The following is an 11322-nucleotide window of genomic DNA, read 5'->3' as shown; positions in this document are numbered from 1 at the left end:
AATGTACAGAATAAACCCCTAATATTCTAAAACTGTCAAAATATCTTCAAAGGTTTCTCCTAATTATAACTACAGTTTAGACCATTTTACTCTTGTATAGTGTGCATGCAGGTTTCTATGAAGCATATGTCCTACAGCTTCCTTTAATAATTACAGCTGCTGCTGGATAATACAAACGGCATCCAGCTCCTTTGAGGAAAAAAGAATTATTGCAGCTTTGGCAACAAATAATTGAAAGCTATAGCTACAAAGCTTGCTAACTGCGACATGAAACAGGAAAGAAAGACAGCTGCTGTGTTAGCGCTGTGTTACTGTACCTTGCCTGCATGCCTGGAGGCTACAGCCTCAATTTACAGTCTGCCTCACTTCCATGGGAATTAAACAATTCAAGGGAAATGTTGACTTACAAATTAGCGGCGAGGTTGGGCTCCACTTTGCAGAGAGCTGATGGGGGGCTATCACTGCGGTTAAATAAAGACACGTCAGGTGGAATCTCACTTTTTTTCTGTCGAATGTGTGGGTGCATAACGTCGGGACGGGTAGGAGGACAGGCAAGCAAGACGCAGGAACTGTTGTGTCACATTCACTTAGAATCAGCGGTCACCCATTGTGCGGCTCAACACTACATTGTTCATATCATGTCATGGGATGTAATACATTTGTCACAGCTGTCGTTTTTTTACGAGCTAATGTGGAGTCTAGCGAAACAATTCTGTGCTGTACGTTTTTGTGATTACAGGAACAGTGCTGGTGTTAGCTTTACATTAGCACTAGTTGGGCGTGCATAGTAACAGAGATACGCACATGCATGAGCAGGAAATGAATAAGCCGAAAACAATCATCTGTAACTGCAGAGGTTAACCAATAATTACACTGCCCATATGTTTGCATAGACACGCTGCAAATTGAGCGCAGAACATCATTATATATCTGCGTGACTTTGGGGATGAGACAGTGACCTGGAGGTAATTAGCACAGATGTTTGTAGCATACAAAGTAAATTGCTTTCTGTAAATGAATATAAATATACTGAGGAAACATAGTTAAAGCTTCTACACCTCTGCTTGTTTCTGATGAGGATTTTTAATGATAATAAAAAAAAACAGGAAGTACACCCCTCTCCTGTCTTGTTAAAGCTGCTGTCTTGGAGTGTGTGTGTGACCTTCTGGGCTCAAACACAGACATGGAAAAAGACAAAAGTGGGAGGATTTTTTTTGTGAGGATTTAATGTTGGCGAGATAAACAAAGCAGCAGATTGTGGCATGGATGAGACAGACTTTCCCAACCAATGCCGATGCTCACAGAACCATCGTCCTGCCTACATATTTGTTTGTGTTTTCGCACTATTATCACATTTTCCATTTGTTTTAATGTCGTTGATGATGGCTCAATGTGAAGCATGAGGCTTGTTATTTCCTCTGCGTTGGACTGATGTATTGGTGTGACCTTTGAGTTTGCCCAGCCATGCCATTTACCACCCACATGATTTACAGTCCTCCTTGTACACTGGAGAAAAATGCTGCAGCTGAATTGTATTTTTCTGAAGATGTTGTGTTTGTTGTTAATTGTTCAATAACAGTGTTGCAAAGGCACGAATGTTCCTCCTACAAAGGCATGGGTGGAGTTCAGTCAATGCTATCATAGAGCTATAATGTAAGATAATATAAGAGGAACTTTCAGGGCCGTTTAAAGTAGCAGTTATGAGGAAACATTTTTGGAAAAAATGGTACGCAGAGGATTTCTGCGGCATTTGAAATATTTGCTTTTGGCAGCTCCTGACAGGAAATTTGGTATTAAAAAGTCATATTGACAGACCTGCGTCTTTACACCATCAAAATCAACAAAGTCTTACTCAATATCCTTCAAACAGCCAGATCTTACCTCTGTCTCTGGCAACCAAATATTACTGTACATACATTCATGTCAGCAACACTTGTTAGACAGAGTGCTGTGAAGGTCTAGCCTCGGGCATCCATTAGAAATTCTAGCTGGGATGATGTGGCGTGCATCCAAGTAGCTGCAATTACAGAAGATATAGAAGCTCAAGTAGAAATTCTTAGATGTATTTCATGTGCTCTTTGGCAGCGTTTTTATGGTCTGCCCCTTTGAATGTATGATCGGGGTTATGAAACTGTGTAGCAACATGTGATCTCTCTCCTCTCTCTTTCAGTTTAATGAAGGTAAACATGTATCAAAAACATCAATGAAAAATGCTAAATGTCTTCATGTATTGGTGATTAAAAGTGGATATAGAAAATCACTGATTGAGAGGACAGTGATTAAAATGAATGCATTGAAATCATCTAATGCCATTTTTCAAATCTTAACAGATGTTGAAAATGTGAGAGACCCCACACATGATGATATAAAATCATAGATTTAACAGTTTTGCTCTGATAGTTACGCCAAAACAGCACACCACACACTCACAGATTCAATTCACCAACAACCAGAGTCCCGACTCTCCAAACTGGAAATCTCACAAAACTCAGTTGGTCAAACGAGACTTTAGAGTAAACAAACATTGTGGACGACGGGCAGGAAGAAACAACAACAAACTGTGGATGAAGTGGTGGAGACAGCGTTAACATGGGCTGTACATGTTACTTTATGCTCCCTGTTTGCTGTTGTCTCAATGGCTGCGGTTGTTGTGCTTCCTTCTTCAATCAGCTTGCTTCCCCATTGGCTATTGTTTGCGTTGTTTGAGTGCGTGCTTGGCTGTCATCGGGGTTCCGCCCACACAACAGGATAACGGTTAATATTCAACAAGGTAAATATTAAAAATTTGTGCGGCCACGACGGCCTTCCGAGCAGATCGGGGGAAGTAAAACCACTCTTAACATCTCTCACACCACAGAACAATCTGGCAAGATACTCGTTAGAAACATCACAACATTGTCGGGAGGGCGGGAATCGGGCCCAAAATTAGTAGTGTGCACCCCACTTTAGACATAGAAAATGTAAAAGACAAGGGAATATAAAAGGCCTGTAAATTTGTTGCATTGAGGTTTTCTCAGTACTTTACATTCTGCAGAAAGCTTCATCAACAAAACAATGTTTTTTTCTGTTCACAGAATATATTGTAATTGTCCCTGTTCTGTAAAGTTGCACCAGAATGTATTAATGTAGTTCAGAAAGCACAAAGAGAACGGTAAACTGGGGCAGCTATCTTGTTTGGTCCAATATATTTTCCTCTTGCTCATGCAGAAAGCAGCTTGAACACCATAATATAAATTTCATCCGGGTGCACAGTCTTGGGACAGTACGGGATGTAATAGATAAAGACTACAGAGGACAAACTATTGATTTTCGGGTTAGATCGATAGATTACAGCAGCAGGAACATTTGGCTGTGTGTGTAAGTTTGTAATGGTGGAAACGAGAAAATTAATGACACAATTTGCTGGGAAAAAAATGGAGAAGCAAAGCAGCTTTTTTTGATATCTAGCTAAAGTAAATAACTGCAACTTGGCAGAAATCCCTACATAAAATAAGATACATAAACTTTAAAGTAACAGTCGTCTTTTGGTCCATTGCAAGAACGCCGCTTTCACTCGGAGCTAGCATCAAATTATCCCTAAATTGCCCTCCTGCAGAGTCTAATGTCTTCTTCTCTCTTAAAACAATACTGCAGCACATTTCAATAATGATTACCACAAAGGCACGATTCTTGCAGTTCTTCTAAATGACTGCAGCAAATGAAGCTTAACTTGCCATGACCACCAGACCAATAAGCTTAATGTTAATCTCTTGCTATTATAAGTATGAAAAGCTTCTGGTAAAAGTCAAGTCTATTATTTTGGACACAGCGGGCTCTTTATAGTGAGTATAGACGGTTTTTGTAACCTGGCGCCACGAAAGGATCAATTATTATTCAATTGATTCCTCACTTTAGAATGAAAAAGTACATCAGCATTTATAGACGTGTTTCCGTTTCCATTCAGTCTCTCTTTTAGGATAAAAGGTGGCACTGAAAGGACACAATGTCAGTCATAAGAATCTAAAGTACCCAGTGACAAAGAGTGTGTCACTCAAACCAAAGCAGAATAGAAAAGCTTCATACATGACTAAATAGTGATCAATCTTACATGTTTTGCATTACCATTGTTTTCATCAACATAGCATGAGGTCGAGCCTCTGTAACGTAGCTGACTGTTGTGACAAGCTGGCTAGCTCCCTGGCTAACATAGCAAACAGATGTAAGATAAGTGTAAGCAGGAAAAAGGGTAATATTAGAGTTATATTGCAAAGTGGAAATGATGAGATCGTTGTTTATTAAATTTCCAGCGACGTATTTAACAAACTAGTCAGCGACTTACCGTGACCGTGAACTTACTGCTTGACTCCACACAACAGTCTGCTCAGCTGAGATATGTATGCAGTGCAGGCAGCACTGATAGCATTGTAGTGACAGGGAACATTTCCCATCATGCCTAGCAATGAACTGAGTAGTTTATAAAATTGAGTTTAAATATGCTGATTTATATTCCACAATGCAAAATGTTAAGTGGTTTATGTTTGTGATGTCACTTTTTAATCATAAATGAGAAGGCTTTGACATTTCTTTACTCCAACTGTATTTCACATGTACTGTATATGCGAGAAGACCTCCATTCATGGTCACTTTCACCATGATATAGTAAGGTGCAATGCATCCTCTTATGCTAATCTTAATGTACAGTAGCATATCAATGGATTTACAGTGCACCATCTACTTGTCAGAGATGGTAATGGCGCCTTTTTGAAGGCATCCAACATCTCCTCAGCATTCTGCTGTATTTGATGTAAGACTTCATATCATTGTGCAACATGAGGCACACATTCGCATTTAATGAAACATCTGTATTAGGTCACTTTCGACCAACTATCTAAGAGGCGTTTTTTTATTATTATTTACCTAATAAGTACAAATAAGTTTGTTCACACAAACGTACCACAAGTCTTTAGTTTGATTTCCCACCATTGAGGCTGCAATTGGTTTCAATTAATCTATTCTGTATATATTCTATATAAGCAACCAATTACAACCAGGTGATTTGTTGTGCCGTGTTTGCGTTCCTACTGTTGCCAAAGGTCACTTTTGTTTGTAGTTTTAAGGGAGGGGAGAGAGATAAATCTGACAAGTCTGCTGTTCATCGAACCAAAAATCACAACAATTTAGATCAATGTTCCACCAAAAGGTCACAAAGCCAAAAGGAAAACCGACAGATTTCACTTTTAGTCATTTCAGTAACACATTTAATTTCTTCCCCCCAAAATTTTCTTGATTTAGATGTGAAATACTTTCACCCTTTAAGAGCCTTTAAATCCTTCAAAAGGTAAGATTCAAAAATAGCTCTTTCAATATAGTCCACGAGTGGACATTATTTTCATCTTAGAGGTCCACAAGCCCCAAAGGTTGGGAACCTTCGAGTTTGATTAAAAGGAGCATTTCTAAAATGAAAAAAGACTCTCTCTCTTTTTCTTTAACAGCTCTAATTTTGGGATATACTAATAACAGACTGGCAGCCAGTTACCACAAAGCCGCACTAAAAGAGGGCTTGTTATATAGAATAAAAACAATGGCTCATTTATGCAGCCTTTAAACCAACCAAAGTGGTGTTTTTTATAAGGATTTTATAATATTTACGCGTTTATAATCATAATTCACCCTGTTGTGCCCAGTGGTCTATATAAACCAAAGTCGACTTTCCCAACCCTTCCACCCACTCAGGCGAAACACATCTGCACTCACGGTCGCTGCAGAACGGCCCCCCGTAGGTTGTCATGGTGCAGTCACAGGAGAAGCCCTCCCACAGCTGCAGACACACTCCCTGATGGTGGCAGGAGTCCTCCGTGCAGGTGGTGCTGGGGCCTGCAGGGGGTTGACAGCAGATTTAAACAGGTGCTGTCTCGCCATTTTATTTATGCATCTGCACTGCTAACCTGAAGGAATAAATACTTTATAGCGAGCCAGACATTACTGCAAAATAAGACTAAAGATATGAATCTTTTAGCAGACAGTGTTAATGGGAAGTGGTTTTATTACTTGTACATGTATTTTACAAGCTCCCAATGAAAGCAGGTTCAGCTAGGCAACACGGCTGTTTAAACAAGGTAGTTAAGACTTGTATCATGCAACTGATGACTGGTTGATGGTAACTAATAGCCCACTGAGGAACAGGGGAAATGTCGCCCTCAACCCTGCCTGTCTGTCTACATTTGTGTCTCCTTTCATAACAACAAAGGCTCTAAAGTAATATTCAGACATTCTCTGCGCAATCACTCCCTCAAGAGGGTAATTTTTGTATTTATTTAGTCGACCAATATCAGGCCATTTTCTAATCATCAGATCTCGACTCTGCTCATTCATGCTCCAAAGAGGAGGATAACTTTTGTTTCAATGACCTTTACACAAGTGTCACCCTCAAGCAGAACTATGGGTCACTTATGTAACTCTCCTGTCATAACCAGTGCAACAATATCAGTTAAAGTAATGGCAACCCGGGGTGATACTTGACAGTGTCAAGTCTGGGCCACTGTGATTTTATGAAAGCGTGTATAATCACAAATTACAAAACCACACAATGGGTTCACTGGCCAATCAAAACGGAGCGCTGAACAAAGCTGGTAATACCTTAACAAATGCAGAGTAATTAGCTTTCAATGAGAAGTCGCTCTGATTTTCTCTAGTTGGAAAAAACAGGAGATCAGATTAAAGAAATGATTCACAGGTGTTTCGTTCCTCACAGTGTGTTCCCCCGTCTCACCTCCACAGCCGCGCTCCACCTCCCCCACCTTGTGGAGGGCATCTGCCAGCAGGTCAGGCAGTCTGCCGTTCAGGTCCATGGATGCCAGGCAGCCCTTGTAACCTTCCCGGGATGCTATTAACCGGGGCAGGCTGCTGTACATGCTCTTCCCAACACCACCAATGTACAGCTCCCCTGTGAGGAACAGGAGCGGGTTAAGATAAATTCTCACTTGCAAAGCTAATTAGCCACAACCAAGTATGCTGGTGGTGTCCGTTCTAACACATAGGCCGACTGAGGGGAAAAAAATCAATAAAGAAACACTGAAGATGTATGAGGGTATCCTACACATGTGAGTACAATTGTGGCCACTTTATTATACTGTATGAAAGGTTAAAGCTGTTTTTTTTTGCTGGTTATGAAACAGACTGAAATTAATTCTGATGACTCTATATGACCTACAAAAGCAAACCAGACCATCAGCGACAAGATTGATTATTTCTATATAGTTATTTTTAATGCTCGACACTGCTGGCGGGGGGTAGGTGTCAGACGAAGCGGTTAACTGCACGCTGTCTTTGTTTATATTTTCCAGGGCAAAAATTTAAAGTGAGTGATACATATGACTGTAAGAGAAAGCAGGATGAGATTTTTTGTTAAAAATCACAAAATCAGCAAAGAGATACGGCAGGTACAGGTACGGCTTTGTCCACAGGGGGCGCCAAAATCAACACAAACCGAAAGTTCCTCACAGGAGCTTTAATTAATTTCAATATTGTAGCATTGAGATCATAGTTAGTGTTGTTTCAGTGTTTCTAATATTCTGCTCTCATCATCTCTGGAAAAGATAAAACAATTAGAGACATTTTCAAAATAATAGTCTGTAGTCTGGTGACTATTTGAACTCTTACATTTACAACAATGAAAACTAACACTAAACATTATCCGCTTTTTAAAGGTGGAATTCAGAAAACAAAACAAAAAACCCACAATAAAATCATATAATAAAACCTAGTCTTTTCATTTTATTATATTTTTTTATTATATATATTTATTTTCAGCGCTATTGCGCTTCACCTGTTTCTTTTCTCTGGGTGTTGGCGAATGTAAAACCTTCACAGAGTTACACAGCTGTCTGTGTGTAGTCTTGTCAGTGTGATATTTCAGCCAAATATATAAACTTAACAAAAATCTCTTGTATATCTCTTGTAATTATCAGTTCCAAAAGACAAAATACACCGTGATTTAAACAAAATCTAATTTAAGATACAGCCATTTTATAGTGAATGTGTTGAAATATGATTGAAAACACAAATACTTTTGAGTGTTGTAATTAATTACCTTTTAAATCTAGGTTGCGAGCTCCATTGGCGTGTTGGGTGACAGTGCGGGCATCAATCTTCAGGATGTGCACGTTGTTGTTGTCGCGGGAGATCACCACATTGTGCCACTGGTTGTCACTGAGCGGCTTGTCTGAGTTTCCCTTCATTAGTGACGGCCCATTTCCCAAGTCAAAAACATAATGAATGTACCTACAGGACAATGCAGAAGTTTTCCTATTTTCAGTATCATTTCTCCACAAACCCTCATTTAGAAACGAGCATTACCACTTTTAGGTGATTCAATTATTCACGTCCATTGAATTATTACTGTTGTGTGATTACAGCAAGTATCAAATCATTCTGATGGAAAGCAGGACCATGCAGCTGCCTGCACTGCTGTCTGCCAGGCTGTTTTCTGATACGATCACAGAGGGGGGCTCAAAGTCAGGAATCTTCTAGGGCTTTGTTGACGTTCAAATAAATAACACTAAGTGTACGTAAACACACACAGTAAGGCTTCAGGCATGACAGAGCATTGTCAAAAACTAAATCTCGTTTGAATCAAAGTAAAGCAACATCCACGACAAAGCTGCTACACTTCACACATCACATTGAGCAGCCTGAAAACTGTGACAGAAGTGTTGGGAGCCATTTTTTGGTCTGTGTTGTCTGTGCGAGCTTCTGCTGCAGGCTCCAGAGCTGAACAGGGCCTCCTGCTGACTAATTGCTTACTGGGAGAAAGTCTGTGCAAGGCTTGACAGTGGGAGGCTACAATTGTTGCTATGCTTGTTCTGATGCGGCAACCTTTTCTTGTGTGTCTCTCCGTCACTAAAATTATTTACGATGAATAAAACATTTGGAACATATTTGTGTGCCAGAGTACGGTTGTGCAACAATGACACTAGTGCTGAGGTAACGGGAGATATTGTTTTTGCAGTCTTTGCTTCGCTCCCTTCAACAAAATTATTTATGATGAACAAACGGTTTTGTGTCCCTCCACTGTGCTGCAGGCGGATTGATTCAAGATATGAATCACGATTAGGTAATTCTTAAGCCAACAAAATAAAAAGCACAATTAATCTAAAAGCGTTCAGTTCTGTTGCACAGAAACAAAAGACTATACATGTACAGAATTAATATAAACCTAAATAGCCCCTTCTATCTTTCCTCAGCCCTGTATGTAGATTAGTCCCAACAACCACTTACCCTTTGACCAGCTCCACCACGATGAAGTCACTTCCATCTCCAGAGTTATAAAGAATCAGGCCGTCGGGACTGGTGGTCTTGAACTGGAAGAAAAGATGCATGGAGGCGTAGGCCTGCAAGGTGGAGAAGGCCAAGTAGCTGGCTTGGGTTAGAAAAGTCACAGGATTGGCCACGATGTTCCTCATGCCGAATCGAGCATTCAGCTCGCAGTAGGAGATGTCTCCGTTCTTGCACTGATCCAGATACAGCATCCCGTTAAAGGAGAGAGCCTGCAGGTGGCCGATGAAGTTGGAAGGCATGACGGAGATGAAACGCCGCTCTGTCATGATCCCCGTCTCGATGTTATTGAACTCCAGGCGGGTGTGGGCCCCGGTCATGAGGCCTGAGGAACAAAAGACGCAGCTTCAATTGCAAGCATCTTTCCATAGCTGTATATTTGTAAGCTCCTTCCCTCGTTCCTACTACTGTACCTTCCACAGTCACATTGTCCACAGAGAGCTGCAAATTCTTCCCACGCCGGACCACCTTCACAGTGTGCCACTCATTGTCATTCATCTTCTCGCCTACTTGGAGTATCTCTGGTCCCTTGCCTGAGAGGAGGAGAGCGTCAAGTGACAATCATACCACATGAGCTCAGTATACAAACTCTATTATTCACACTGAAACTCTCGACATGAGAACCACTCACTTCCCAGGGCGCATACATTTATTCACTACACAGTCACTCACATACACACAGCTATTAACATTTACCTGCAACCGATAATTTGCCTCCATTCTGTACACAACAAAGAAACTGCAGTGGGAGCTACGAATCCTGAGGATGAATGGGTGACGTTCGCAAGAAGAAAAATACTGTAGTGAATTAGATTGTTTTCTCTTTATAGGGTTATTTAATTGATGTCTTAATGTTAGGTATGATCAAACACACAGCTCTAAGATTCATAATTTCTGCACTCTCTTATTCCCTTTTTCACTGGTTTCAAAATAGGTCACAGTGCAGAAGCTTGCCACTGCAGCACCGTCATCCCGAATCAGTGCCTATGCAACAGGCCGACACGGCAGTTCAAAGGAGTTCTGACATCGCTTGGGAAACTAATTGGCCATGCCTAAGCTGACTGCGCCTTTAGGGGTTTGTCTGTCTAATTGAGCTCAGGGTGCAGGAGAATTACAGGGGACGTACAGAGGGCAATAAATGGAAAACATCAACTGGTTTCCGAACACTTCCCTGTTTTCATCCTGGGGGAAATAAAGACTGCGACGGGAGACTTTGTCCAGGGCTGCATATCAAGTGTCTCTACCCAGAGCCGCATGATACCTCCATCCACCTGCTGAATATCGACTGCACACACCAGACGGATCAATCAAGCCAATTCCTGCTCCCCTCTCTCAGTATTTGATGGATTTAGTAAGATAATCAAAAACAAACCACTTTAGAATCCTACCCAACACAAAACATGAATGTTTACCTTGTTCGCCTAAATCTCTATTGTGAAAACAGAGGTACAGCTTTGGTGTAATGAAATAGGATAGTAGGGACATGTTCATCTTATCTGTGATTCTCAAAGGGGAGCTTCCCTGCTATCAAGTTTTAGCGTCTGAACCCAAACATCCGAATACTAAAATAGAAAACAGAGTAGAAATGCTCGTGAGTACAGTATTGTCTTGTATTCCCGTTCATGAAATGGGTATAATTTTGTTAGATAGGCCTACTTTAGGTACAAATGAAATGGTAAATAAACTATTTAACGTATCAAAGTCTGTTAGTCGCTCTACTTACGTTACTACGCATGTTAAAAAATAGTTGTAGCCTAGGGTCGGCGCAAAGTTTGATATGTTGCCTTAAATTACGTCACTTAAGTCAGCGTAGAATAAGTTTTAAGATAAAACAAAAATACCTTGAGTGGTGCGATAAGAAAGAGGTACGGAGCTCTCTGTATTTACGTATGTCCTTCATGCTAGCGGCAAAACGCGATATTAGGTCCTACTAGCATAACGCACCTGAGTGTGTTTTGCTAGTAGTAGCGACCAATCTGTTGTTTTCTAATTGCATTGTGGGCAATGTAG

At 40.7% G+C, this 11322-nt stretch overlaps 1 protein-coding gene across 1 annotated transcript in view; it reads right to left on the bottom strand.

The window, feature by feature from the left end:
* Positions 1-1958: 1958 nt before the first annotated feature.
* The window catches only part of LOC138600446 (neurexin-2-like), a 45419-nt gene continuing 36055 nt past the window's right edge, over positions 1959-11322 (bottom strand). The window contains exons 10-15 of the mRNA XM_069671873.1: positions 9726-9845; positions 9256-9637; positions 8069-8259; positions 6749-6922; positions 5734-5853; positions 1959-2017 (exon numbers count right to left, since the gene is read on the bottom strand). Coding sequence (XP_069527974.1) covers positions 1959-2017; positions 5734-5853; positions 6749-6922; positions 8069-8259; positions 9256-9637; positions 9726-9845 — 1046 coding nt within the window. The remainder of the gene's footprint in view (positions 2018-5733; positions 5854-6748; positions 6923-8068; positions 8260-9255; positions 9638-9725; positions 9846-11322) is intronic.

Source organism: Semicossyphus pulcher, unplaced genomic scaffold (assembly GCF_022749685.1).
Source record: "Semicossyphus pulcher isolate SPU_LCO1_2020_fin unplaced genomic scaffold, fSemPul1.0.p SCAF_10, whole genome shotgun sequence".
NCBI classification, from domain to species: domain Eukaryota; kingdom Metazoa; phylum Chordata; class Actinopteri; order Labriformes; family Labridae; genus Semicossyphus; species Semicossyphus pulcher.
Note: the sequence above shows the minus strand (reverse complement) of the source record. Positions and strands in the feature narration are given on the sequence as shown.